This window comes from Mustela nigripes, chromosome 4 (genome assembly GCF_022355385.1).
Source record: "Mustela nigripes isolate SB6536 chromosome 4, MUSNIG.SB6536, whole genome shotgun sequence".
Classification (NCBI taxonomy): domain Eukaryota; kingdom Metazoa; phylum Chordata; class Mammalia; order Carnivora; family Mustelidae; genus Mustela; species Mustela nigripes.
Genome location: NC_081560.1, coordinates 137440161 through 137466014, shown reverse-complemented (window position 1 = coordinate 137466014; position 25854 = coordinate 137440161). Strand labels below are relative to the sequence as shown.

Genomic DNA, 25854 nt, shown 5'->3' with positions numbered 1-25854 from the left:
CTCTCCCGTGGTACTGTGGCATGGTGGTCAAGTGTGGGTTTGGGTGGCTGGGCAGGTCTGAATCCTGGCCCCAACCTCAATCTTCTGTCTCCCCCTGTACATAATGCACCCCCAGTCACCATCAGCTTTGGGCCAGGCCTCACTTCTGGAGGGAAGGCCCCTCTGACCCTGGCCAACCCACCACCTGCTGTGAAAGTACCCTACGGAGCATGACTGGGCTACTCCTCAATTCTCTTTCCCTGCCCAGCCTGGTTTTCCCACAGTGCTGGAAGGGGGCATTCATGGGCTTGGTAGCAGGGGGAGTAGGGGCCGTGCTGTTACAATCACTCCCAATTGCAGGGTTGGTGAGAGGTACACCACCCTTCTGCTTGGTTTGGACCCACTCCGCAGACCTCTGATCTGGGCCAGAGGGCCTCAGGGGGACACAGAAATAAGGGCAAGTTTCAAGAAGAAAGAGCCCAAGAAAAAGCCAGAAAGAAGATGGAAGAAATGGGGTCTACTGAGTGCCTGGCACTACGCTCAACACTGAGCAGGCCCCACCGTGTTCCACCGCCATGGGGACCTTCATTAATGTCCAGTTTACAAGGATAGGAAGTGGGGTTCATAGAGTGTGAGGAACTTCCCAGAGTCACGCAGCCACGGGGGTGGCTGGGGTACATTTCTTTTTTCTCTCTTTTAAAAATTCCTTTTTTGGGAATCCTGGGTGGCTCAGTCAGTTAAGCCGCTGCCTTCAGCTCAGGTCATGATCCCAGGGTCCTGGGATCAAGTCCCACACCAGGCTCCCCGCTTAGCAGGGAGCCTGCTTCTCTCTCCACCTCTGCCTACCACTCTGCCTGCTTGTGCTCTCTTTCTCTCTCTTTCTCTGACAAATAAATAAATAAAATCTTTAAAAAAAAATTCTTTATTTTATTTTTTAGATTTGGGAGGAGTATGAGACTCCAGATCTGTTTTCTAAAATTCTCTCAAAATGTTGGTAAAATATAGATCACCTAAAACTTAACCATTTTAATGTACACAGTTGAGTGGCATTAAAGTACATTCTGGGGTGTATTTTTAAGCCTGGATGGTTCTGAAATCGGCGAGATTTTCCCAGAAAAATAGAAGTTGGAAGGAGGGAGAAAGGAGAGAGAGTGAGAGAGAGCATGTTGTGTGGGGGGACAGACCAAGAAACATGGGGAAGAAACCAAAGCAGAGGCAGGCTGTGGGGTGAGAGGCCCCCCAGAACCTGGGCCTGGCTGGGGCTGCCTGGCACTGGCCACCTGTAGGTCACCAGCAGCAGCGGTCCCCTGGAGCCCTGGAAAGAACCCCCTCTGAGGGGCCTGGGGACACGGAAGCCCCCATCTGGCTTCGGGGACACCTCTGGGGGTGCCCGGGACCCCACGTACATCTTCCTGTTGGGATCTGGGCTCTGTCCCAGCACCACCTCCATGGTGTTCTACTTAGTAAAACCAACCTCGTCTTCAAAGCGAACACAGCTGGAGGAGGAGACACAGCATCTTATGAACGGGAACAGAATCACTTCCCACAAACCCAGAGGCCCTCTGACAATAAGGAGGGTCCCAAAATCTGGGTACGTGCTGGGGGGCCGGGGCTGCGGACGGGGCAGCTCCTCCTCGTTATGCAGGGTGCACAGCAGGTGCTGGAGTGTACAAGCGTGAGAGTGTATGCGTGAAGAACGTTCGCCCCGTTGCCCCCAACTGCTCCCTGATGTAAGATGGAGACAGAGAGAAAAGGACTCCGTGCTCTTTCATTTGGTAGTGCAAAGTCAGACAGGGACATGTGGCCAATGCTTGGGGAGATACAGATCCAGGATAAATCCCAGAGGGGTAACTGAGGCCCCGGGGGGGGCGCCATGGCCATGTGAAGTCTCACACAGAGCCCAGGGTAGAGCCAGGTCCAGGACCCAGTGTCCCTGGCACCCCTGGGCCCTGGTGGTGACCGGACGAGTGGAGCAGGCTCACCCGTGGCCTCATCCAGGCCCTCCTGTGTGACGTGGTCATTCTGGCTGACCCACTCGCCGTTGCACTTGAAGTAGATCTGCGTGGCGGGGAAGGCGCGGCAGCGCAGCTCCACAGGCTTATTCTTCACGATGTAGGCGTCCTGGGGCTCCTGGAGGAAGTGGGGCAGGGGCTCAGCCGGCGCTGACGGGAAGGAGTCGGGGAGCACCTCGCTGCCGGAATCTGTGCCTGTGGAGAGAGGGCGGGCTTCATGAGGCTGAGGCTGGTAGGGGGGGTGCAGTGAGTAGCTGGAGACCAGCCGAGATGCCCTCTGTGACCCAGGCAAGGTCTGGCCCTCCTGGAGCCTCAGTTTCCCCATCCCCCAGCTCTTACCAGGTTGTGCTTTGGAGCCAGTCCTAGCTCTCTGACCCTGGGTGATTCTCCTTCTTTCCAGACAGAGATGTCAGGGTGGCCCGGAGAGCTGAATGGATGGTCCGGGCCAGGACACCCCTTGAGCCCTCCCCAGTATCCCCTGAACTGGACCTACTAAGCCTCCCTCCGGTTTCCCATAGTGATGCCACAGGACATGAAGGGCTGGCATGGATCACAAGCAGCCAGTTTTGCCCTAAAGCCACAGCTGCCCTTGGCAGCCCCAGCCTGCCAGGCTGGTGGAGGTGGGGAGAAAACCCAGGACCCTCAGAGGCATGAGGTGGGGTCAGGTGGGGTGGCTGCACCAGGTCTGGTTCCTTGGTGCTTGGCCCCCCCATGGGGCCTCCTCCTCTGAATGCCTAAGGCAGGCAGCAGCATGGAGTGGGAGACCACCTCCCCAGCAGCGTTTATACAGAGCCTCCCCTCCTCGGGGTGGTCTCTGCCCCACTCCTCAGCCCTTCCCACCTCAGCCAAATGCACACACTCCACCCTAAGAGCAGACAAGAAAACTGTGCAGCCTGGGAACACAGATGGGCTGTGTCCACTACAACTCCTCCCCAACAAGGGGCCAAATGCGAACCCCAGCCCGCCGGCCTCTGTGGAAAGAACAGTGCCTCACGAGGTGAGACAAACAGGAAGGGAGAGGGTCCCACCACGACCAGCTCTGGGAGGGAGGGAAACCAGGCCAGGCCAGGCCATTGGTTCACTATCCACTTTAGGAAAACTGACTTTACGACACCAAGCGCCAAACAATCAGATGGCTGGGGCGAGCGATGGGGGGGGGGGGGGGTAAGCTCCAGAGGGAACAATGAATTAAACTGCAGGGGTGTGCATCCGCCCAGCCCCTCACTGCCAGCCATGGCCTGTCACTGTCCCAGCACCCCAGTTCCTCCAGTGGGGTGGGGTCTCAGGAAGCACTTGCCCCCAGCCCAGGAGGTCACGATGGGACATGCATGGCCCTAGGGAGCCCCCTATGTCCAAAGGGGCCAAGGGGACACTCTGTTCTCCAGAATGAACAGAACAAGCCATCTCTTTGTGGCCCAGGAGCTCCTGCTAAGACTCGGGGTGAGGGTGGGGGGTTCAGGCGCTCTGAGAACATGCACAGGTTGTCACTGGCTCCAGACGGTCAGTCACAGGGGGCAGTGCGTGTGTGCGGCCCGCGGGAGCAAAGGGGAAGTCAGCAGGAAAGTGTGAAACCTGCTCCATCTAACATGTTCCGTGGGACCCCAGGATAGCCCTTTAACTCCCAGCACGGTATTTCGTCTCTGAAGATGGCAGGGAGATCAACACCCTTTCCTGGGCTGTTCTGAGGACCACAGGAGCGAGACAAGCGTGAGCATCCAGGAGGGGGCAAGCGCATAGTAGGTGCACATCGTCACATGAAAATGGCGACTAGGGCTCGCCTGGCATTAAGTAGGGGCTATGTTTTTAGTACTTTACACAGTCAGCTTACCTCACTCTTGCAACAACTCTGTAAGGTATTTATGGGAGTCTTTGATTTCTATGTGGGGAAACTGAGGCTGGGAGAGGTGAAGCAGCTTGCTCTAGGGCACAGAGCTAGCAAGAGGCAGAGCCAAGTTCTGAACCCGATAAACAGACCCCCGGCATCTGGGATACTGCTCAGGATTCCACATGGCCTGCTGCTGGAGTAGCTCGGGGACAGGGTGAGCATCCCTGCATCTGAGAATCCGAATGGATCCTGTCCTGACACCAGCCAGGACCCCACAACTCTAAGAGCTCTCTCATTAAAGGCTCATCGAGGCCACAACCGTTCTTGTTTCGGAACTGAAGACCGTCCGCGTGGGGGAATGACGGACCGAAGCTCCCTGGCTGGTGCGCAGCTAAACTGGGAAGGGCACAGAGGATCCCAGGGCTTGTCCATGCCCACCTCCCTCTGCTGGGCAGATAGACCCCTTCCGTGTAGGTAGAAGACTGGCAGCCCCTGGGGTCTGGGAGCTGGGGCAGTTGACAGCAAGGTGAAACCCCGCCCAGGGAGCGGGATGGCGTCTCCCAGGAGCCGGGAGAGCAAGTAGAGCCAGGAGGGCATGCAGGCAGCAGAGCACCGGCAAGGCTCCATGACCCGCTCCCCCACCCCTGCCACAAGCGCCTTGCTTCAGTCTCAGACCTGAGGGGGGTGAGGCAGGGCACAGACTTCAGATGAAGCCACCTCTGCGTCTGAAGTCACCCTTCCTGACCTCGGGCACTGCCATCTGTGAAATGGGGGGGACCAGGCCTCCCTCTGGGGGGGTGGAGGTCATCAGAGAAGGTACAGGGGAGCCCATAGGTCCAGTCACTTGCTAACTCCCTCTTCTAAACATACGGCCCCCAGCCCCCCAGGTGATGGCTGCTCTGACTCTCTGCGGCACTACAGCCGGTATTTACGACTTGGTTTTATAACCCTAATGCGGCTCATTTATAAAGCAGGCGCAGAGGAAACTGAACAGGAGACACGTCCATTAGTACAGCAGGGCCCTAGTCTGGCAGCCTCTGCCCCCCCCATCCCCCCCCCCCATCCCTCCTCTCTACCCTGGCACAAAGCTTCCTCTCTGGCCTTGGTGGGATGTAGCCAGTGATCCTCACTGATGCCTCCCCAAGCCCGGCAGGGCGGGGTGGGGGGGATGATGTAGCTGGTGCCCCCTTACAACATCTCCATCCCCCTGGGGTCCTGAATTCAGATGCAGCCAGGAGACAAGAAGGGCCAGTTCTGACCAGAGAAATCCTCCCCAGACAGACCACCGGCAGACTCTATGTTTACCTGGCATGTAGTAGGTGGCCAGAGAATCCAAGTTCAGTAAAAGTGGGGCTGGGGGGTGGGGAGTGCTGCCAGGGTCTGGGGAACAGCTAAGCTAGGTCCCCAGCCACATCAGTGGGCATTCCCCTCCTTGGCTTGTCCCCTGGCTTGGGCCGTCACAGTTGAGGGAGGCTCCACAGGCGTCCCGGCTGAGGGCCAGCCCAGAGGGAGAAGACTGATGGAGTTTCAGGGTCCCCAGGGGACGACTCTGCCCGAAGCTTTCCTCTGAACTCACAGTCCCGCACCAACCTCCACAGAGCCTCCTACACTTCCTTGGTCTTTAGTATCTTGGTAACTTTTACCCCAAGGCCAAAAGAAATTCCTAGAGGTTAAATAGTTAGATCTAAACAGCTTGTGTGTGTGTGTGTGTGTGTGTGTGTGTGTGTGTGTGTGTGTCCCAACAACTTGGCAGCCTTTTGAAAAAACAAGACCCGTAAATTGAAAGAAAAAGTAAGATCTGTAGTCCATTCTTAAAGAGCTACAGTGACGAGGCGTGTGGGGTGTGCACGCCGTTTGGGTACTACTGCTTCTCAGTCTTGGAATCAGACTGGCCCCACCACCCTCACTGTCTGTCTCAGAGTACTTCCGAATGCCCAAACCCCACCTCTGCAAAGACAGGATGCTCAGTAAAGGACAGAAGTAGGATACGCGATGTTGACATCGACAGCTGTCTTGAGCCAACAGTTGTGGCAATGTCTGGCAGCTGTTCAGCATGGCTGTCTTTCCTTCAAGATGAACAGTTTCCCATAGCACCCTTGGGAATGCGTGCAGCACCCTGGGGTGCTTTGGCATAGCTTTTGGGAACCACAGCCCTATGCATTAGGTACTATTTTTATGCCTTTACTACAGACAAGGAAACAGGGGCCGAGGGAGATGAAGTCACTGGCACAGGGCTATGCAGCCAGTGGGCCGCAGACCGAGGGAGATAACCCGGGCATTCAGGTACCTGAATCTGGCTTCTGGATTAGAACTGGGATTTGCTTCTACTACGTGGCAGGAACTTTAAATATTTTGCCCAATTTATTTCCCACAGCCCCCAAGCAGAGGCTTATCTTCCCATTTTCCAGATGAAGACACAGGGCACCCAGGGACTTGCCTCATGGCAAGGTCACCTGGTCAGTGGGAAAAAGGGCCATCTCTTCCCATCACCTTTGCCCTGGCTTTGCTACGGCTCTTTCCAGAGGAGACTCAGACCTGAGAAGAGCCCCCAGCGGAGGGCAGCCTGCTTGTGCCAGGCCAGATCCAGATCTGGAGTTCCTGCTGGCAGGAACACCAAGTGTGTCTGTCTTTCTGTCTTTCTCTCTGAGAGAGAGAGACAGCGAGAGAGGGAACACAAGCAGGGGAGTGGGAGAGGAAGAAGCAGGCTTCCCACTGACCAGGAAGCCCGATTCGGGGCTTGATCCCAGGACTCTGGGATCATGACCTGAGCCAAAGGCAGACACTTAATGATAGAGCCACCCAGGCGCCCTCTACTGGGTCCATTTTTAATTGCTGAAGAGAATTTCCTGTGGGAGTGGTCACCTTTTTTGCCACTGTTACTGCTCGCTTAAAGGCCCCCTGCACAGACTGTGGTCCTATGGCACAGTGTGGGGGAGCCCAGGGAGGAAGGGGGAGGCACTATTTGCTGCTGGGCTCTCCCAATTAGGCCCAGGCCCTCCCACCCCAGGCCTCAGCTCACGAGGACCACCCGCGCCTCCAGGTGGGACCACTTGTGGGGGCCTTTCAAACCCCCACTTCCAATTTACCTACAGCTGCCTGAGGGTTCTTGTCACGTGTGTCATGTGTGTCACATAGATGTAGAGTCACAGGGAGAGAGATTACTGTGAGGGCCGTCTTGTACAACATCCCTCATCCATTCCATCCAACCTTGACTCGCATCCCTCCAGGGACAGGGAACTCACTACCGCTGTACGTCTCAGCCAGGTTCTCCTTTGAACCGACCTAATGGAAAAGTCCTTCTTACTTTCAACTGAAATTTTCAACTGAAATTTGCTGTCTGAGGTTCCAGCCATTGCTACAATTTTAACCTCTGAGTTTCCAGAGAAGAGTGTTTCCTCCGAAGTGTGGGGCTGCCTACCCTGGCCTTCTCGCCTTGCTTTCACATAGTCACGAGACACAGTTTTGCACACCCTCACCACCAACCTGGCTTCCTTGTGGACAAGTTCCATTTTGCTCTGAACCCCACTTAAAGCATGGAGGGCAGGGGGTGGTCATGTTGGGGGTCCGGCAGGCACATCCTGCTTCTGGCAGCTCCAAGTTTCCTTTAATAGCTTTGGTGGCCACTCTGGAGAGCAGGGAGCCCTCCACACCTTCCTTGGTGTCCTCCCATGGTGTTAGGACCGAGTAACCGGCCTCTAGGGCCTCTACTAGGTGAGTGGAGCCTGTGGGGCAGAGAAACAGAGCCGGGAGCCCGAGCCCCATCCCCACCTGCCAGGAGTTGCTGTGCTAGGTTCAACACTCCCTCCCAGGGGCTAGGCCTGGGCAGGGCCCAGTGTGGGGACACAGGGTCCCACTTGGCAGGGAGGAAGCCAAGGCCCTGGGCTTGCTTAAGAGGTGTCAGAATCTGAGCCACTAGAATAAGCAGGAGCCAGGCCTTGGAGGTGAAGGAAGTGGCTTCAGGACCAAAGGGAAGAAGCTGCATTTTCCTGAGCTACCCCTGAGGAGAGGGAGAAGCTAAAACTACAGTGTTCAGACATTCCTACAAGGGAGACTATCACCAGACACTCCTGCTTCCCTGACGGTGACCCTGCGAGGAACGGGTTCGAATCCCCACTCTGCCACCAAAACCTTGGGGAGGTTGTCTTACCTCTTGGGGCCATCTATAAGAAAGGGGAGAAAAGGCAGAAGCATAGAAAGTCATAGTCAGAGGGGCCTGGAGCCCTACGTTCCACCAGCTAAGAGAGGGAATGTAACTATTTCAACATCACACAGCAAATCAATAGCCAAGCTGGACCAGAGTGCAATTTCTGCTTGGGGGCTGAGAAGGGTAGACTGCATGGGCAGAGCAAGGCTGGAGGCAAACGTTTGGTCTCTGGATTCCCCCTGCCTGGGTTGGAAAGTCATCACTACCCACATCAGCCAGGGCCTCCTCTGGTCTTGCCCAGGGCAGAGACCTGAGCATGAGGCTGCCGTGGTGGGTACGAAGGGCCTTGCCGTCCCCACCCACCGGTCTGGGGTCCCCAGGTTGGGGACAGGGCCAGTCCCGAGACCCTAGGCTCAGCAGCAGGAGGTGGGCATCTGTAGCTGAGCTGGGCTGTGGGTCTCCAGGGCTGGCTGGCGTTGAGGCGGCGCCCACGCCGACGGGGCAGGGCTGGAAGGGGAAAGGGGAGCAGGCGGGAGGTGAGGGACAGAGACACCCCACGCTGGGCACATTCATCACCAGCAATCACAGTCTTTCTAGCCCCTGGACGCGGGCTGATTCTCGCCAGACTTGACCTCCCACTGCATGGAAAATCTCTTCCATTCACTGCGAGGCTGATGTGCTCAGTGGGGAATGCGGAGAGTGGGGGGGGGGGGGAGCCCACTTATTATTATGTTTTAAAAACACATAAGCCCCCCATGGAAGGACCCCTCCCTGGACACAAAGCCCTTCTTCCATCTGGCCCTGGCTTCTGGCTGCTGTGGGGTTCAGGCTGGGGCCCCCCTCAGAGGCGGTTACAATGGCCGTTACTGATGACAAATGGGGGCTGGCGGGCTTGGGGGACGCTGAGTTACTCCTAACAAAAGAGGCCCCTTGCACAGCCCTTTTCCCACACCCTCTGTAGACACGCCTGGGCCCATGACATCACTTCCTGTGCTGGCCACAGGAAGCGGCCTCACCGTGATGGCCAGCTAGGGCAGTGGCTTACATCCCGAAGGGGGGTATCTGGCTGACCCTGAGAAATGGAAGGGCTCAAGGACAAGTGAGGGCAAGTGAAGAGCTGATGGGAGGCACTGAGTCCCAGAATGGAGCTCAGGCCCCACGTTACTGGGGGCCACACGACTTACAAAGTCAGGAGGGACACTATGGTTATGGGTCTACCCTCAGACTCTCAGTGGGGCCTGGGGAGGCTGCATTCCACACCGGAGTCCCTCCTCCCACACCTTTCCTTCAGCCATTGGGCTCCCTCAGCCTGAGCCTTTCTAGGACTAATTTCTGACTCCCCTTCCAAGCCCTAGGTCCCAGGGTGTCACTACGCCTGGAGGCTTGGGCCCTAAGGAGGCTTGGGGTGCGTTCTGCCTCCACCTCTTCTCCCAGACAAGGGGCTCGGAGCTCTCTTATGCATCACATTCCAGAAAATAACCTTTTACCAATAGCAGTGTGATAACAAACACCACCAGTACAGTAATCCTGTGAGCTAGGTGCTCCATTTCACAGAGGAGGAGACTGAGGCTCAAGGAAATTAAAGAACATGCTCAGGCTCCCAGCTAATGAGAAACCCAAAGCTCTTCTTGTTAAAGCACAGGCCTCCTTTGGTTCACAAGGCCCTAAGGGATAAGCAGGGGGCAGCTAGTTTCCTGCCCATTTTGCAGATGAGCAAATAGAGTCTCTCCAGAGTTCACTAGCTTGCCGGAAGGGAAGAGGGTCTTGGCGTCCTCACCCCAGCACCTGGCCTCCCTACCTCTGGGACCTGACAAGTCCCAGACTTGTTTTGGATAGCCCAGCCAAACAGAGATCCATCCTAGCCTGGAGGGACCTGTTGCTAGCCTGGTGTCACACTGAGACACACACACACTCCCAGAGCAGACATCCGCAGACCACACCCATGGTCACAGGCCACCCTCTCCCTGGGATCCCCGCCACTGGGCTGGGACAGTGACTCCGTTCTTAGGGCTGTTTATGTCAGTGCTCTGCGGCAATGGCCGTGGCTCAGGCCCCCTGGGGGACCCTCTATTTTATTTGGTCATCTCTCCTCCATTCAGAGTTGGCATGGGATGCACCTGAGTGGCTCCAGTCCTGGCTAGGGAGGGCTCCCTTTCCCTCCCTAAGCCCAGGTCCTCCTGCTGGGACCTCCTCACTGTGCTCCCTACCTTCCCCCTTCCCCTCCAATCCGAGATGCTCACAGCAGCCAAGCCATCTCGTGAAACAGAGGTCACTCCCCCTCTCCTGCTTGCAGCCTCTGACGGCTGCCATTTGCACCTGGAATGAAGTCCCACCCGGCACCGAACCCTCCGACTTCAGAGGCTCACTCATCATCACGGCGCCCCAAGCCATTCGCCCCCGCCTGCAGGCGTGTTTCCTGCCCCTTGAATGTGCCTCCTTTATTGCCACCACAGGGCCTTTGCTCTTCTCTCCTGGAGTGCACGCGCACCACGGGCCAATCTCTCTGTACTCTTGCAGCAGCAACTCTTTGTCCCCGAGATCTCAGTGCCACCTGCCACTCCCATGTGAGGCCCTCCCTGACTGGGCTGTGTGCACTGATCCTCCTCTGCTCTCCCCTCTGCCATCCCCAGATTGTCCTGGGTTTTTTTTTGTTGTTGTTGTTGTTTTGCTTGTTTGTCTTGACAGTGTTCACCTCTGGAATCCCTTCTTCCTGTATTTGATTGTTCCCTGTCTGTGTCTGAACAAGTCTGCTCTCTGGAAGGCAAGCTCCTGGAGAACCTGGAAATCCTGTTTGCCTGTTTAGCTGGACCTACTAGGGTTGCAGGACTTCTCCCAACACCTGGGGTGGCAGGTGGAGGCGGGAGGAAGCAGCCAGAGGGGACGCACACACGTTGGGCTCACCTTAGCCCTGATCCTATAGGACACCACTAACCCAGGGAACCTCAGAGACCATCTAATCCTTGTCTTTCAAGATGGAGAGAAGAGAGGGTGTGGCCTGATCTAAAAATCACACAGCACCTGGGCCCCAAAGCCAGTAGAGAAACTGAGCTCTAGAGACTCCCAGGACAGGAGGAGGGACTTTATTTTAAAAAATCCTCCTTGTCTTTCTAATGAAAACATGTTCTTTTCCCCTCTTGGCCTTTTCTGATGACAACTGAGGTAGAAATAAGAATGAAAATAAAAACCACCCATTCCCACCTCCTGTTTACCAGAATTAACACAAGACGTCGGTCCTCTCAGACTACATACAGGACGCTTATTTGTTACCGAGGTCCCACGATATACAGTTCCATATTCTGTTTCCCTTGCAAGGCCCTTAACTGAAGACTTTGAAACCATAAGCCAAATGCACAAAGCATCTTTGGTGCTCAGCACGGTCCCACACGGCACAGGCGCGGGCCAGTGTGGCTGACTGCCCCCCCGCACCGCATCCCGGGTCGCTGGAGAAGCAGCAGGATACAGAGCTGGTGCGGGAGGCCGCAGGGCAATGACATCAGTGGCTTGATACATTTGGGTGCTGAGCAGAAAGATGCCCAGGGTCCCATCCCTGTCCTGGGGAAGAGTGAAAAAGCCCACAGGTACAGCCTCTGGCTCAGGGACTGCCTGGTGGGGCAGCGATGAGGTCCCTGTTGCCCTTTGTTCCAGGTGAGCTGTCTGCATGCCCTCCTGGGAAGTCCAGGGTCAGGCCTGTTCTTGGAGAGCCCCAGGGCACAAATTTCCTCTCCTCTGCCTCACACTCCCAGGCTGAACAACCCCTCCTCGCAAAGGGGAGACAACCGCCCACACACTGCAAAGCAGAAAACTGGCTATGATCCTTGCCGGCCGCCCTCAGCACCATCACCACGCCTGGCCAGACCCTGCACCAGTGCGGGTTGTGGGCCACCCGGCAGGCACCGAGAGGCAGCTCAGACTCTGCGCTATGGGGCCCTCAGGCCTGAGTCCAAACTCTTCCTTCCGGAGAGGAGCAATGACTTGTCCAAGGGCAAACCGCCAGTGGGTGGCTACAGCAAGCCTAGTATCTGGGCATCACATTTGCACAAAGAGAACCACATCAGGGCCAGAGAAAACGGGTAGCAGGCTCTGGCCTTTGCCAATCTCTGAAACGTGCCCTGCGACAAAGGAGGAGAGATGATGAGAGGTGGAGGTGGAGTCACGGGGAGAGGGACAGAGAAAAAGCTGACAGCGCCAGCAGGGGAGGGCGAGATGAGCAGCATGGGGCTCCTCCTTATCCTTTTTCTGAGCCTGGAATCCACCTGAGTTTGCGCTCAGGCCAGGAAAGCGAGGGAAGGTGGCTTCCAGCCCTGGTCTCGATCCACACCGCTGCTCTGCCTCTTCCACAAGGTCAAGACTGGGCTAGGGTTCCATGGGTCCCGAGGGAGGCAGACCTTGGAGACTTGAGCTCCCAGGGGTTGGATTAACTGGTCTCAGGTCACAGAGCAAGTGGGAAGCAAAGGGGGCTGGAACGTGGGCATCCTGGCACTCAGCCCAGTGCTCTTGCCCTTGCCTCTCTGGCCCTGGTCTTGGGTGAACAGCTGAGTTCTCAGCGGTGGAGACGTGGGGAGACAGGTGCCCCAGGCCAAGGGGAAGACCCACATGGCCACTCAGGCACATCTCAAGGGAGATAGGGTGGTGGGCAGGGACTCACCCCCACTCTTCCATTCATTCATCAGATGTCCTCATCTCCCCTTGATCACACCTGTGGTAGGGCCTTGGAGAGCTCTGGTCAAGCTTCAGTCACACCCATGGGAAGCTCCCAGCAAAAGTTCAAGGTTAGGGATCCCACATCTTGACTCTCAGATTCCTGCTCCGTCCGCTTCCAGCCTAGCCCCACAGTGATGTCTCTCTGCCTGCGGACCCACCATCTGTGCAGAAATAAATCAATAGCTATGTCTGTAGCTCCTTCCCTCTCAGTTGGGGAGCCAGCCAGTCCGCCTCCTCCCGGAAGCATGCTTTGACTACTTCCACCTGGGCGACCCCAGGGAGTGCTCATTCTCCAGGTCCCTCTAATCCCTTATATTTTTCTTGGGCTGAAATCCATGGTGCTGTCTTTGGCTCATGAAGCAACCTTGGGTAAGCCACTTCCCTCTGAGCCTCAATCTTGCCTTCTGGAAAATGGGGTCACTTTTACTTGCTTCAACCCCCTGGGGTTGTCAGGAACACCAAGCCAGAAGTGTGAAACTGTTTTGCCAGGTGGGCAGCCTGGTGCTCTAAGCTTTATAATTGTTTGTTTGTTTGTTTATTCATTTTGCAGTAAGAAATGGTGGCTATGCCTTCCTGGGGCTGCCAGAGTCCTGGCTGACTTCTTGATCAATAGCCCTAAGGCTTTCCTCTGGGTTCCAGGTGCGGGCCAGGTGCCCCGCTCCCCACCCTGCCCCACATCCCCGCCCCGGCCCACTCGATGATGACCCACTCAGTGATGACATGGAGCTTCAAAAGGCTGATGCAAGCTGGAAGGAGGGAAGGAAACAGACTCGCGTGGGGCAGGGGGAGCTCCACCTCCAGCCCCGTGGGACTCCCAGCCCGGCTGCTGCCACCTTGTTTGTACCTGCTGATGTAATCACTAGGTCTCCTTGGCTCAGGGATCGGCCTGCTCACCTTGACCTCTGAGCTGGAGCCAGAGGAAGTATGAGAGGGCAGGTGCCCAGCCCCTGTGCACCATGACAAGGCCTTTCTCCAAGGAGGGGTGTGGGGCGCCACTGGGCTCCAGGGAGAGCAGAGGGGAGGAAAGAGCCTGAGACATGGCATGGAGAAGGGCACGGGCCCTGGAGGAAGTGGGAGCAGGGTCAACCCCACTCTGCTAGGGGGATAAAGAATTCAGGAGGAAAAGACGTGGTGGGGGGAGTGCGGCTCTGTGGAAGGAAAACATGGAAAAGGTTCGTGCATGAGGAGGCCAGCTGCCCCATGTCCTGGGCCCTGGGCTTATCTGTAAAATGGACGCGATATCATTAGCCCAACTGTGCTCATTTCTCAGTGATGGCTGGGGCCAGAGGTGTGAAAGTGCGATGTGACACTAAGGCATGTGGGCGGCTCAGAGGACCTGGGGACAGCGGTGGGAGAGTTCTCTCCAGGAGCCTGGGAGTGCGGCTGTGTTCTCTGCCTGGCCTGGTCCCAGGAGCCTCCTCTTGGGGAGGAGGGCACGGATGAGGAGCGCAGGGTTCCCTGGAGGCCTCTAAGGAGCCTTCAAAAACACGAAGGTAGTGAGGGCAAGAGCCAAGACACACTCCTGGAAACTGCGTACAGCAGAGTGCCCGGAGCCCAAGAGCTCAGGGTCTGGAGATAGCCCTGTCTCCAGACTCATTCTCAAACCTGGTTTCCCTGGAGATGCCTTTGCTCTTTCCCTGAGAAAGGGGTGGAGCAAAGAGCCTCATGTGGTTCATGAGTCTCTTTGGTTAACACTGAAGGCTCCTGAAAGATGGGGAGCCAGCCCGGTAGCGGGGAGATGTCCATCTCAGCTGCCCTCGACCCTGCAGCCCCAGGAGTGGGGTCACCTTCGGTTCTGCTACGTTGCTCTGGAGGGAGGGCTGGGTGCGATTCATGGGCTTCCCTGGCCACACAGACCCACGTTCCCTTTCCCATGGCCTTGAGTCACAGCGGGTCACATGGGGAACCAGTAACAAGGACAGTTACAGGCAGGCCGGCTCTCAGACACTGCACAGAGCACTTGGTGTCCAACTGAATATTCCCAACAACCTTTGAGCCCGGTACTCTTAGGAGGACCCCCAGCTTGTGGGCAAGGAGACTAAGAGGTACAGAGAGCCTAGGTAACTTGCTCAAGGTCAGAAGGCAGGGCCATTGGCCCTTACATCTGGATCTCCCTGTCTCTAAGCCCCTACCTGTCAACCTCCACCATGGTAGTTCTCAAACAGCAGCATGAGCCAGGACCCCCGGAAGGCGTGGAGAAACCCGGGGCGCCATGGCCTTCCTCCTCCATCCCTGGACCCCCACTCAACAGGTCCGCAGTGGGGCTTGAGAGCCTGCATTTCTAGCAGGTTCCCAGGTGCTGCCGCTGGCCCACAGCTCTACGCTCTCTTGTCTAACAGAAATGTAAACCACCTAGCCCACAGGCGGTGCTTGAGTGGTCAGCAACCCTTCTCTGAGCTTCTGTGATTCAGCCGCAGACCTTTCAAAAAGAACAAAAGGAATCACATAGGAGCGTGGGGCCGGCCACCTTAGCTTAAATTGGCTCTGGTGTGGGGCACTAAGGATAATGACAGTTTCCCCTGCACCTGCGTTCTGGCACATTCCTTAGCTTCTCGGGGCCTCAGTTTCCTTATCTGCAAAATGGGAGGGTTGAACACATTACACTTCCAAATCGCTCAGAGCAGTACGTGCCACATCAAAAGGGCTTACTGGGCATAGGCTGTGCTACTGTTTTTATTATCCTTGTCACTATCTACATCATCTCTATTGTCTTCCCAACAACTCCGTGAGGTTGCGGTGATAGTTACCTCCATTGTTTGAAGTTGCTCAGCGGGGTAAGTAACTTGCCCAAGTCACCAAGTGGTGGCGGAGGAAAGATCTGAAGCCAGGCTTGGCAGTCCAGTGGCAGGACCTGTCCCCCAAGAGCCAAGAGAGATGCCTACTTCCTCCAGGAAAGATGAGAGTTATTTTCCAATTTATTTTTATTTCTTGTTTATCTTCTTGTTTATGTTTCCTGCACTTCCTTCTTGACGCCCTCACTCCGCCCGGGGAATAACAGTGTCACTGCTGAAGGGAGAATGTCTCCAGTAGGAAACCAGAGCTGTGTCAACCTCCGGTGCTTGGTGACCCTGGCCAGTCAGACCCTTGTGCCCTCTCCTCCCCCCATCTGTCCATCTGTCCCCTGGTCTGCTCCACCTTACTGGGCACCCTCAAGGAGCAGGGGATGGCTCAGCACCGGCCACTGGTCCAGCCCCTGAGAGGGGGACGGTCACACGCTTCTCCTGAGACCCTCCTGCCCCCATGTCCTCTGGGATGGCAAGTTCAAAACAATAGATACTTCAGGTTGCCTTGATGTAAAGGTTTAGTAGGGGTCTAATTTTAGCTAGGGAATACTCGACATTTTCCCAGCCGCCGGACAAATGGCCTTGGTTTTCCTCCCCAATTGTTCTCAGCTGGGGGGCTAGGGGCTGACTCCAGCTCAGGACAATTGCCTTTGTGTCTACTTCCGGGTAGCTCTTAATAACTCAGCAGAGAGAATAGGACAGCCCCGGAGTTCTCAGCCCCTAGCTCTCGGTCCGAGCTCTCTGGCCCCTACCCCCATCCTGTCAGTGGGGTCCTTGCTTTACAGTTCAGGACACCTCCAAAATGTAGTATTTAAACAGGACTTGCTGGTCACAGGCTCCTCAAATACCCAGGGGTGGTGGCAGGGAAGGAGGGCTGTGGCCCATGGGGCCTCCCAGTGCACAGATGTGGATGCCAAGGCCCAGAGAGGGTGTGACTGGCCTAAGGTCACACAGCACTCTGGCAGAGCTAGGCCTGGACTGGAGGTCCACAGTCAAGGGTCCTGCACTCTTTGCACCATGTGCAGGAGAAATCCCACTGCTGTCCATGCTTCCGGCCAGCATGGGGACACCTCAAAGCATCAGACCCCAAGCTGTAAGCCCCCAGTGGAGACACCTGGAATGCTGAGTCATTGCCCCAATTCCCCTCACCTGGTTGAACCCTTCTGCCTCCAACTTCCCCTTGAAAGGTCATCTCCTCAGAGATCTCCTGCCTGCTCCTCCCAATGACCCTGGGGCCCTGGCTCTTCCTTGGGTATTTCTTTTTCCTTATTGCCCTTGCCACCATTTTTAGTTATGTACTCTGTGTATTACCTTGTCGAATGCCTGGGTGTCCACCAGATCTTTGTCTCACCCCAGGAGGCAGGTGGATGGTCGCAGTCACAACACTGAACCCCCTCTGTGGGCCTTAGGCCAGGGTCCCAGAGCCCCTGCCGTGCCAATCGAGGCTGGGGAGGGGCCCCAGGGGAACGAATGGGGCCCCTGGGGCCACTCAAGCCTTGGGATGGTGGCTCTTTGCCACCCAGCGTGGACATACTCAGATGTTCTCAGCAGTGTGATGTCCTCACTGACATTTGCCGCCTGAACACTGTCCCTGGCAGGATGGCACGTGTGTGCCCACTGCCGACCCCCAGTGCCAGCACGGCACACAGTAGGTGCTTCATAAGTGCTCTTCACATGAATGGATGGACTACCTGGGCCCCTGTGGATCCTCTTCTCCCTGAGGACAGGCCTTGATTCGACCTATGTCCCACCCTTTCCGTGAACAGCTCTGGAAGCAAGAGAAATGAGGAGCCTTGGGGAAGGCACCCAGGGCCCCAACCCGGAGGGCTGTCTGCTGGCCTTGCAGCCCCCCACTCTGCCTGGCCCCCCACCACTCCAGCCGGGACCCAGCATGCTATAATTACAGTCCTCCTTCCAGGCTCCGGTAATGAGGGGTGTCGGGTGCCAGCCGTAATTACAGCCTGGTTAAAACGAACAGGAGCCGCCTCCAAGCCAAATTACAAAGTCTGCAGCCGGACTCCCTCCTGCCCTGCTCCCTTTTTATGGGGCTGGTTAGAGGGAGGGACGGAGAGTTTAGGGAGAAGCCAGCCTGGGCTGGGGCTGCGGTTTCAGCACAGCAGAGAGCGGCGGAGAACAGAAAGTCTGGGCCTGCGATGCTTTGAAAGTCTCCTTGAGTTCCCCCAACACACCCCCCCATCAAAATTTCCAGGCAAGGGACGCCTGGGTGGCTCAGTGGGTTAAGCCGCTGCCTTCGGCTCAGGTCATGATCTCAGGGTCCTGGGATCGAGTCCCGCATCGGGCTCTCTGCTCAGCAGGGAGCCTGCTTCCCTCTCTCTCTCTCTGCCTGCCTCTCCATCTACTTGTGATTTCTCTCTGTCAAATAAATAAATAAAAAAATCTTTAAAAAAAAAAAAAAATTTCCAGGCAAAGCTGAGGTCAGGGGCAGACAAAGAAACCAGCTCTTCTGACACTTTGATCAGCATGGCACCTTGGGGCTGAGCACTCAGAGCACACAGGTGGCTTCCAAGGGCCCAAGCACTGTTGCCCCAACTTTGCAAACCACGGTTCAGGGCTTAACACACTTGCCCTAAATCACACAGCCAGTGAAAGGGAAAATCCAGGGCTCAGGTCCACACTGGGAGAAGGTTCTGGAGCACGGGCACAGTCCACTTTGCACAGGGTGGCATAGGAAAGGGCTCGGGAACCCTGAGAATGATGAGTTTTGGGAGTCAAGGCCTGGGAGGTTCAACGAAGTCCTTCTCCCCCTTTTGAAGATGGAGAAATTGAGACTAATTTCCAGTGGCATCTCAGGACCCACAGGCAGAGCTAGGATGAGGGAGTCCTTGTCTGCCTCAGAGTCTTGGGATGGTAGAGAGTATCAAGGCTATAGAGAAAATCCAGTTCAGGTTCAAACACACAGCGGCAGGGCCCCACCAGAGGCTGTGGCAGACATCACTAATCAATGCCTGAACAGGGCCTCAGACTCCTCAACACAGGACACACCCAGACACACCAATCAAGTGATGAAAAAAAGATTCCATCATCCCTGACTTGAACTGTCTCCACTCACCCCCAACCTAACCCCAGGGGAAAACGGAGACCAGAGAGCTGGGGTGACTTAGCCCAGTAGCGGAGTGGCTCCTTCCTGACCAGCCTCCATGGGTGTGGATCGGCCACTCCCCCTGCACCCTCAGCACAGCCCCACGGACTCTGGGCCTCCAGTGTGGGAAAGACTCCGGGAGACGCAAGAGCCCTCCCCAGCCCTGCCCCCACAGCACCGACCAGGCTGGAAGGCCACCTTCGTAAGGGACTGCGGAGGAACAGGATTGCTCACTGGAGGGGACCCCAGGCAGGAGTGACAACCTCTGCACAGAGCCCTGAGCTGCCAGCACAACCCTTTCCTGGGCCTCTTGGCTGGGCTCTCCTCCCAGCCCGAAAAGCTGGCTCCAGCCACCCACTGCCCACTCACCACAGTTGGCCCGCGGTGACTCAGTCTTCTGGGTTACCTCCCCCCAGCCGTTCCTCTGCCCCTGGCATCCCCCGCTCTAACAAGCCTCTTCAATAGAGCCTTTGATCCACGCTCTCCAGGCTCCTGGACCAGGACAGCCGGCTGCCTTCAGCGAGGGGGTGTTGGACAGAGGTGGCTTGGGGAGGACAAGGACCAAGATGGGACAGGCACAGCCCCTTGGGGTCCTCGCTTTAGTGTGTGTGTGACTCCCCCAGCCTCACCAGGATGACCAAAGGCCCAGAGCCTCAAGGCCCTCCAGGGGAGGTGAGAAAGCTGCTGAGATTTCTGGGAGGTGCCTGCCTCTTCCAATACTGCCGGGCCTGAACCGGAGGGCATTTTCAAAAGGACACTTTAATTAGGGAACAGGGCGGCCAGCCAGCGGGATTATAGGGCCACACCCGGTACCATCAGAGGCCTCTCAATGCCCGGGCCCAGCCTGCCTGTCTTGCCTCCACCTCCTTGGAGTTGTGAGCAAAGTGAGGTGGGGTGGAGGGGTGGGGGTCATCCCTGAGCACCTCTGCCTGTCCCTGCAGCGGGGCCCCTGGAAAGAAACACTGGAAATCTCAGGTATGCTTTCTCGAGCTGAGTTTGGATCTCAGGCACAGAAACACAACTGCTGGAGACAGCTGACCAAAGCAGAGAAGCTGTCCTCTGAGCAGGAGGCAGGAGGAGTTCTGAGCCACTTCCCCTGGGCCACCGAAGGAAGCAGGCCCTAGAGCCTCCACCCCGACCCTGGGTACCCCTCACCTCTCTCCACTGAAAGGGATGATGACAAAGGTTGGTTTGTCCCCTGGAGGCTCTGGCTCAAGCCCAAACCGTGCTGTTGCCCGCGTCTTTCCCGGCACTGCGTTCCCACATCCAAGATGGGCAGATGTGCGGCTGCCTGGGGCTGTCCACCCCTGAGCATCAGGAGTGGGGACACAGGGTCCAGGCCCACTGACCTGGCTGGACTGGGGCCAGGGCACCCCACTGTAGGTCATCTCCATGCCCCAAGTTCTTCCTCTATAAAATGGGGAGATCTGCAGGAATCTCCCAGGCCTGCTGTTCAGGTAAACTATCACCTACATGAAAGTAACCAGCACAGGGTCTGGCCGGTGCGCCCAGAAAACCTCGTTTAGGTTCAAGTCCTGCTCATACGTTAATGGGCTATGTGACCCTGGGCCAACCACTTCCCCTCTTGGAGCCTCAGTTTCTTAATCTCCGGACGGGGTGAACAGTAGGTTCTGCTTATAGAAGGGAAAGTGCTTTATAACCTGTAAAGGGGTGTCCAAGGCTAAGATCACACACAACTCTTTTCCTTATGAATAGCTACATGGACCCTCCCTCTACCCTGCCCAAGAGGTAAGGCTGGGACATTTCTATCCCAGCTTCCCACCCCGAGGCTCAGCCTATCCCTTGTCATCTGCCAGCTGGCTCTTGGACAGGTTGGTGACTGGCGGGTTCTTGGACGGGCAGGGGGAAGAGAGGCTTTGGCTGTTTAGGTCTCTGGGGAAGAAGTCTTCACCCACTGGTGAATCCTCTCCTCGACTGGCCACCAACCTCAAGAGAAAAGACAATGCTGGGGTGGGTAGAGTAGGACAAGGGTGGGGACCTGGGCGACCCTGGGAGCAGACGGCATGAGCCAGGTGGGCGAAACCCACCTTTAGCTCTTCCTCCTGCTTCTCTTGAGGGAACTCCAAAGGTTCCTTGGGATGCCCCAAGTTGTGTGATCTTGGTTAAGTTCCTTTCTCTCTCTGGGGACATTTCTTCTTCCTCTAAAAGGACACCTTCTTCCTCTAAAAGGACACTCTCCAAGAACATGGCTTGTCCTGTTGCTCTCTGATGCTTGGAGTAGAGGGCTCCGGGAAAGGCACAAGCGAAGCCAGCCCCTCCACACTTCACTCACTGGCTTCAGTGGGAAGCCAGGTGTCCTGGGGGCCACAGGGCTGGGTTTGGAGGAACACGGGTTGGCTTTTGGACACTCACGAAGCAAGAGGATTTGAAAGCACCAGGGCTTCTCTCCAGGCTCTCCTGATCTGCAAACCCTCCTCTCCCATCCTGTGCTTGGCCAGCAGGCGTCAAAGACAAGCATGAGGGAATGCATGGAGCAGCCTAGACCTAGACATGGGAACCCCACCTGGAGCTGAGGGCACCCACGTCTCACCAGGGGGGTGAGGGCCCTTGATTTCAGTGGAAAGAGCTCCCGCACGCACCCGGGGGAGAATACTGGCATTGATAGCTATGGGATCTTAGGCTTTTCCTTCTTTTCTATACCTGGAAAATGGATCTGTGAGGAGTCCCTCACCTAGCGGATAACTGGGAGGAACGAGCGTGACTGTGTGTGGAGCACTTAGGCCAGCACCTGGCTCAGGTGAGTGCTCACCAACAGCGCCCAGTTAATGCAGCGCCAACCTTGGAAACATCGCTTCGGGTCCCCGGGCCTTTGGGCTGCATCTGGAAAGTGGATATCAGGACGTGCCTGGTGCGGATCACACATACTATGGGGTTCAGCACAGGCCCGGAGCACAGCAGGCACACGGGCTGTCTGTGGGAGCCGCTGAGGCCGGGCGAGCTGGCAGAGCTCCCCACACACCTGGCCACAGCCTGCCCCGGTTCCAGGGAGGGAACAGAGCCTCGTCTCTGCCCTGCAACAGACACAGGTTTCCTCACTCCTTCTGGCTGTCAAGCCCCAGATTGCTGCTGGATCCCCAGCCAGGGCCAACACCTTCCACACCCATGTGGCCCCTCTGCACAGCACCTGGTGTGCGGAGGCGGGAGCTCACCACCCAGTCCGGGATGCCTTCCAACCTGGGGCTGGAGGGGAGCCGGGAGCCCGAGGTGGCGGCCTTGATTCTGCCCATTTCACAGACTGAACACGTTACCGAGGCGCTAGCCACCTCATGTGAATGGTCTGGGTGGCCTGACGGGGAAGGGAGTCCCAGAGAGAAACGGGGGTCCTTAGACACCTGACTGGAGGCCAATGGCAACTCTCAGCCCAAACTTCCCAGTTCACCATCTGTCTGGTAGTGAAAAGAATGGTCCCACTTAACAGGTAAGGAAATAGGCTCAGAGGTGAATGGCATGCCTGGCTCAGAAGCAGGGTTGGCGGTGAAGCTGGGGTTTGAGCCCAGGGACCTTCTCTTCCTACTATAAGGCCAGACATGCTGGTTGGGAGATGCAGGTGGATAGGAACAAGGCAAGATCTAGGGGTACAGCTGACTCTCCTCCTGCTCGTCCCTTGTGCCTAGCAAAGAACCTCAGGGAGCACTTGCTAATTGACAGAGGAGATCCAATGAGACGTAGCTTTCCAGGGTTCCCCCTTAACCTGCCCCTGCCAGGATGGTCTATGTTGGCTGCTGGACCCCTTCCCCTCTTGCTACTGGGGCTGTCCCAATTCTCCTTAATGTACTTCCTTAATCCTCTGCCCCACCCTTTCCCTGGACCGGACTGGCCCCCCAGCTCCACACTCTCTGCTTTGCCTCACAATCTATGCCTTTTTTATGGCCTTCCTTTCCATTCCCCTGGGCTCAACTCTGGCTGGAATGTTCCTTTGACATCCCAGGGAGGCAGGGAACCTGGGCTCTTGTCTCAGCTCAGTAATCAACTGCTGTGTGACCTTGAACAAGTCCCTGACCCCCTCTGGGCCCCTGCTTGCTCATCTGTCATTGAGGAGTTAGGTGAGAAGTTCTGATGTTCTATGAATACCAAAACCCACACCAAATGTTCAGGCTGGTATACTGGTGGACATCTGGGACCTTGGACTCCTGGCTCACCTCTTGGCTCCCCACTGCGGCCCTGGAGAAGCTGGTCCAGGGACTGGGCTGCCAGACGGGGCCATCCTCTGCACCTCTGAGTCCCTGTCTGGGCTCCATCTGCTTTCTCAGAGCTTCCTGTATGCCACTGTCTCGGGTTTCTGCTCGACTTCCCTCTGTTCCCCATCCTGTGCTCACCCCCAGGCAGCGGAGGTTGCCCCTGTCACTGAAGCCAACTCCTGGCAGAATTATTTCCCTCTGTGCTGGGCTTCCATTAGTCAGTAAGTACAGCAGACCCAGGCAGGGCGCTAGGGAACGAGGCAGCCATAAATCACCGTGGCGCTCTCTCCGAGCCTGGCTGCTGACAGCCTAGGAGCTCTGCTGGCTCAGCGGAGTCTCCCTTCCTGGAGATGCCGGGCCAGGGCTGAAGAGGCTATGTGAGTGGCAGTAGTACAGGGTACGGTAGGCACGAGACCACTTATCTAATCACCGTGACATTGTCACCATGGCACCCCGCCCCAGGACATGGTAGGGAACTTGACAAGTCATTGAGACTCAAAGCCTCAGTTTCCCAGTCTGTAAAATGGGTTGATCATACACCAACCCCACAGAGTTCATGGGAGGACTACCTGAGGACCCTGCCCTGCCACGCCAGTCCAAACATACACACACACACATACACACACACACACAATGCCAAGGAGCAGTAACTGTAAACTATCCCATCTTCTTCCCCTGTGGTAGGGGAAGATGCCCTGCTTGCCTCTGTCTTTTACACGATCCACTTTTGCTTGGTCTGAGGCAGGCCTTTTGCTTGGGATCCAGACTGCCACAGGTGAAATCAACCGACGCCAGCAGAGCTCACCATCGACCCTGTCTGGGGAGGGTGAGAACTCAGCCCGGCCGGGAGCCTCTGGCACCCTCAGTGAACAAAGTTTGGCTGGGAAAATTAAATGAGATCACAGGGGTAAGATTAAAAGAGCAAATTGCTTGAAAGGGCTTCCGCTCATTCCAGATCTCACTGCAGATGGATGGCGCTAATTACCGCTTAGTAAAGCAGGTCCCTAAGGGCCCCTGGTGTTTCTAAGTTAGGGACTCTGGAAGCCAAGGCCAGAGCTCCTTTTGTCTCCAATTCACATTCCCTTCCCCCACAGCGAGGGGGAGCTGGTGAAATGTGTGATATCTGGAAAACACCTTTTGCCATCTTCGGAGAATGATGACTTGGGGATAACTCTTGCTCCCAATCCACAAAGCTATGTGGCCACAAGGGTCAAGGACGGCATGTCTTCTCCTGAATTCCATTCTGGGAAGCTCTCCCGAAGTGCTCAGCCAAGCTGGGTTCATGGAGATGTTCACAGCAGTGCTATTTACGAGGGAGAAATACCCCCACAGCAGGAACTGGTGGAGTAAATTTAAGTATATCCATTGCCCATATGTGGGTGATTCTGAGGTGGGAAGAGGGCTACGATGACATCCATGTAACCGCATGGGAAAGGCTTGTACAATCAGGTTAAGCGGGGAGACCTGAGTGTGACATGAAGCACTGACTTTGATTTGGCCATAAAACAAACCCAAGCCTGAGCCTGGAAGGAAATACAGAGAGAAAGACGCTGAAATAATAGGAAAGCAGTGGCTGGGTCTGGGCGGGGGAAGATTATGGGGAGATTATGGGGGGCAATATGGCAACATTATCTGGATGATATGAGCAAGCAAGCAAACAAATGCATCTTGGATTCAGATGTACTGGGTCCAGATTGGGGAGAGGACCGGAGCCTGATCTCTCAAAGAGCCTCAGGGATTCTAACAAGTGTCCCTCAGGCTGCTGTTCTGCAAGCCTGGCCAACATTCTAGGCTCCTGTAGTGTGTGACAGCCTGGGGGCGGGGAGCCTGTGGTGGCCAGAGGCCATCCACCCTGCTCTGTGCACCTGTTGCTCCAGGAAGGCCTCTCTGGGGATGCCCCATTGTTCTCTGGCCAGGAGGAAGGTGGGGGCAGGGAGAATGGCTAGTTCCAAAGCCAGGAAATAAATCTCCCCAACCCAGCCTCTCCATTCAGGCCCGCTTATTGATGGGGACCCAGGGGGCCTGGGGAGAGGTAGTCACCTTCCCAGGATGCGTGAGAAAACTTCTCTGTGCTGGGCCCATGGCGTCTTATAGACTCTGGGGGCCCATCCTGGAGGCTTCCTCTGGCTATTTCCTGGCGTTGTCGGCCCCATGCCGCCACCGCAGCAGGACGCCAGGCGCCCACAGTCCCAGAGCCAACTTGCACCCCTCCCCTTTAGCCACAACCTACTGGGACCCAAGCCTTCAGGCGGGCAGGATGATCTCCATGGGCCTTATCGGATCTGATAGTCTGTGAAGGGAAGAGATCCCCACCAGCTCCCCTAGGACACACCCTGCCATGCTAGGTGCAGAGAACCATGGACATTTGCATGTAATTTACATCAATTTGATAACCACCTGCTATCACAGAAAGAGCATTGAACCAAGAGTCAGAAACCCTGGAGTTCAGTCCTAACAATATCACTAACTGGATGTGACCTTGAGCAGATTTCTGTCCTCTCTAGACATCAGTCTCCCACCTGCTGAATGGGGGTCGTGCTGCTGGTCTGTAAGCTGACATGATATGGTAAATAGGGACACACATGGAGCAAGGAGGGGGTCCTTGAGATGCCCCTCTCAAGCTGTGACCCTCCCCCACCACCAGCCACAGGACCTGCCTGGATCTCTCCTGGCAGACATTCCTGAGGCAGCTGCTCTAGCCTCTGGGCGCCCCCCACCCCACTGGTGCTCACCTCTCACCCCCAGGCTATGGGGGTCCCTGGGGAGGTAGAGTGCTCACTGCCTCACCCAGCATTCCTGCCCCTCCTCCCCTTGGCAGCCCTTGGGGAAGCCCCGTTTCTGACAGCCTGAAAATGCTGTGAACTGGGTGCTAGGGGAGCTTGGCAGGGCCCCAGGGAAAGGGAGGCAAAGCCCAAGCTGTCCAGGGACTGAGTAAACTCAGCATACATGCGCCCATGAGCGGGCGGGCGTGCACACACACACACACACACCACTCCACCCTGTAGCCTGAACCAAAACAGCAAAACAGTGCCATTCCTGGCATGTGCCACTCGGGCTGGGCCGGCAAGCCTGCCCACCTGATGCGGGCAAGGGCCTGGGTGACGGATAAGG

At 56.5% G+C, this 25854-nt stretch overlaps 1 protein-coding gene across 2 annotated transcripts in view; it reads right to left on the bottom strand.

Annotated features, from left to right (window-relative positions):
- UNC5B (unc-5 netrin receptor B) overlaps positions 1–25854 on the bottom strand; it is an 81730-nt gene that overhangs the window by 18145 nt on the left and 37731 nt on the right. For both annotated transcript variants that reach the window (XM_059397660.1, XM_059397661.1), the window contains exon 2: positions 1962–2186. In XM_059397660.1, coding sequence (XP_059253643.1) covers positions 1962–2186 — 225 coding nt within the window. The remainder of the gene's footprint in view (positions 1–1961; positions 2187–25854) is intronic.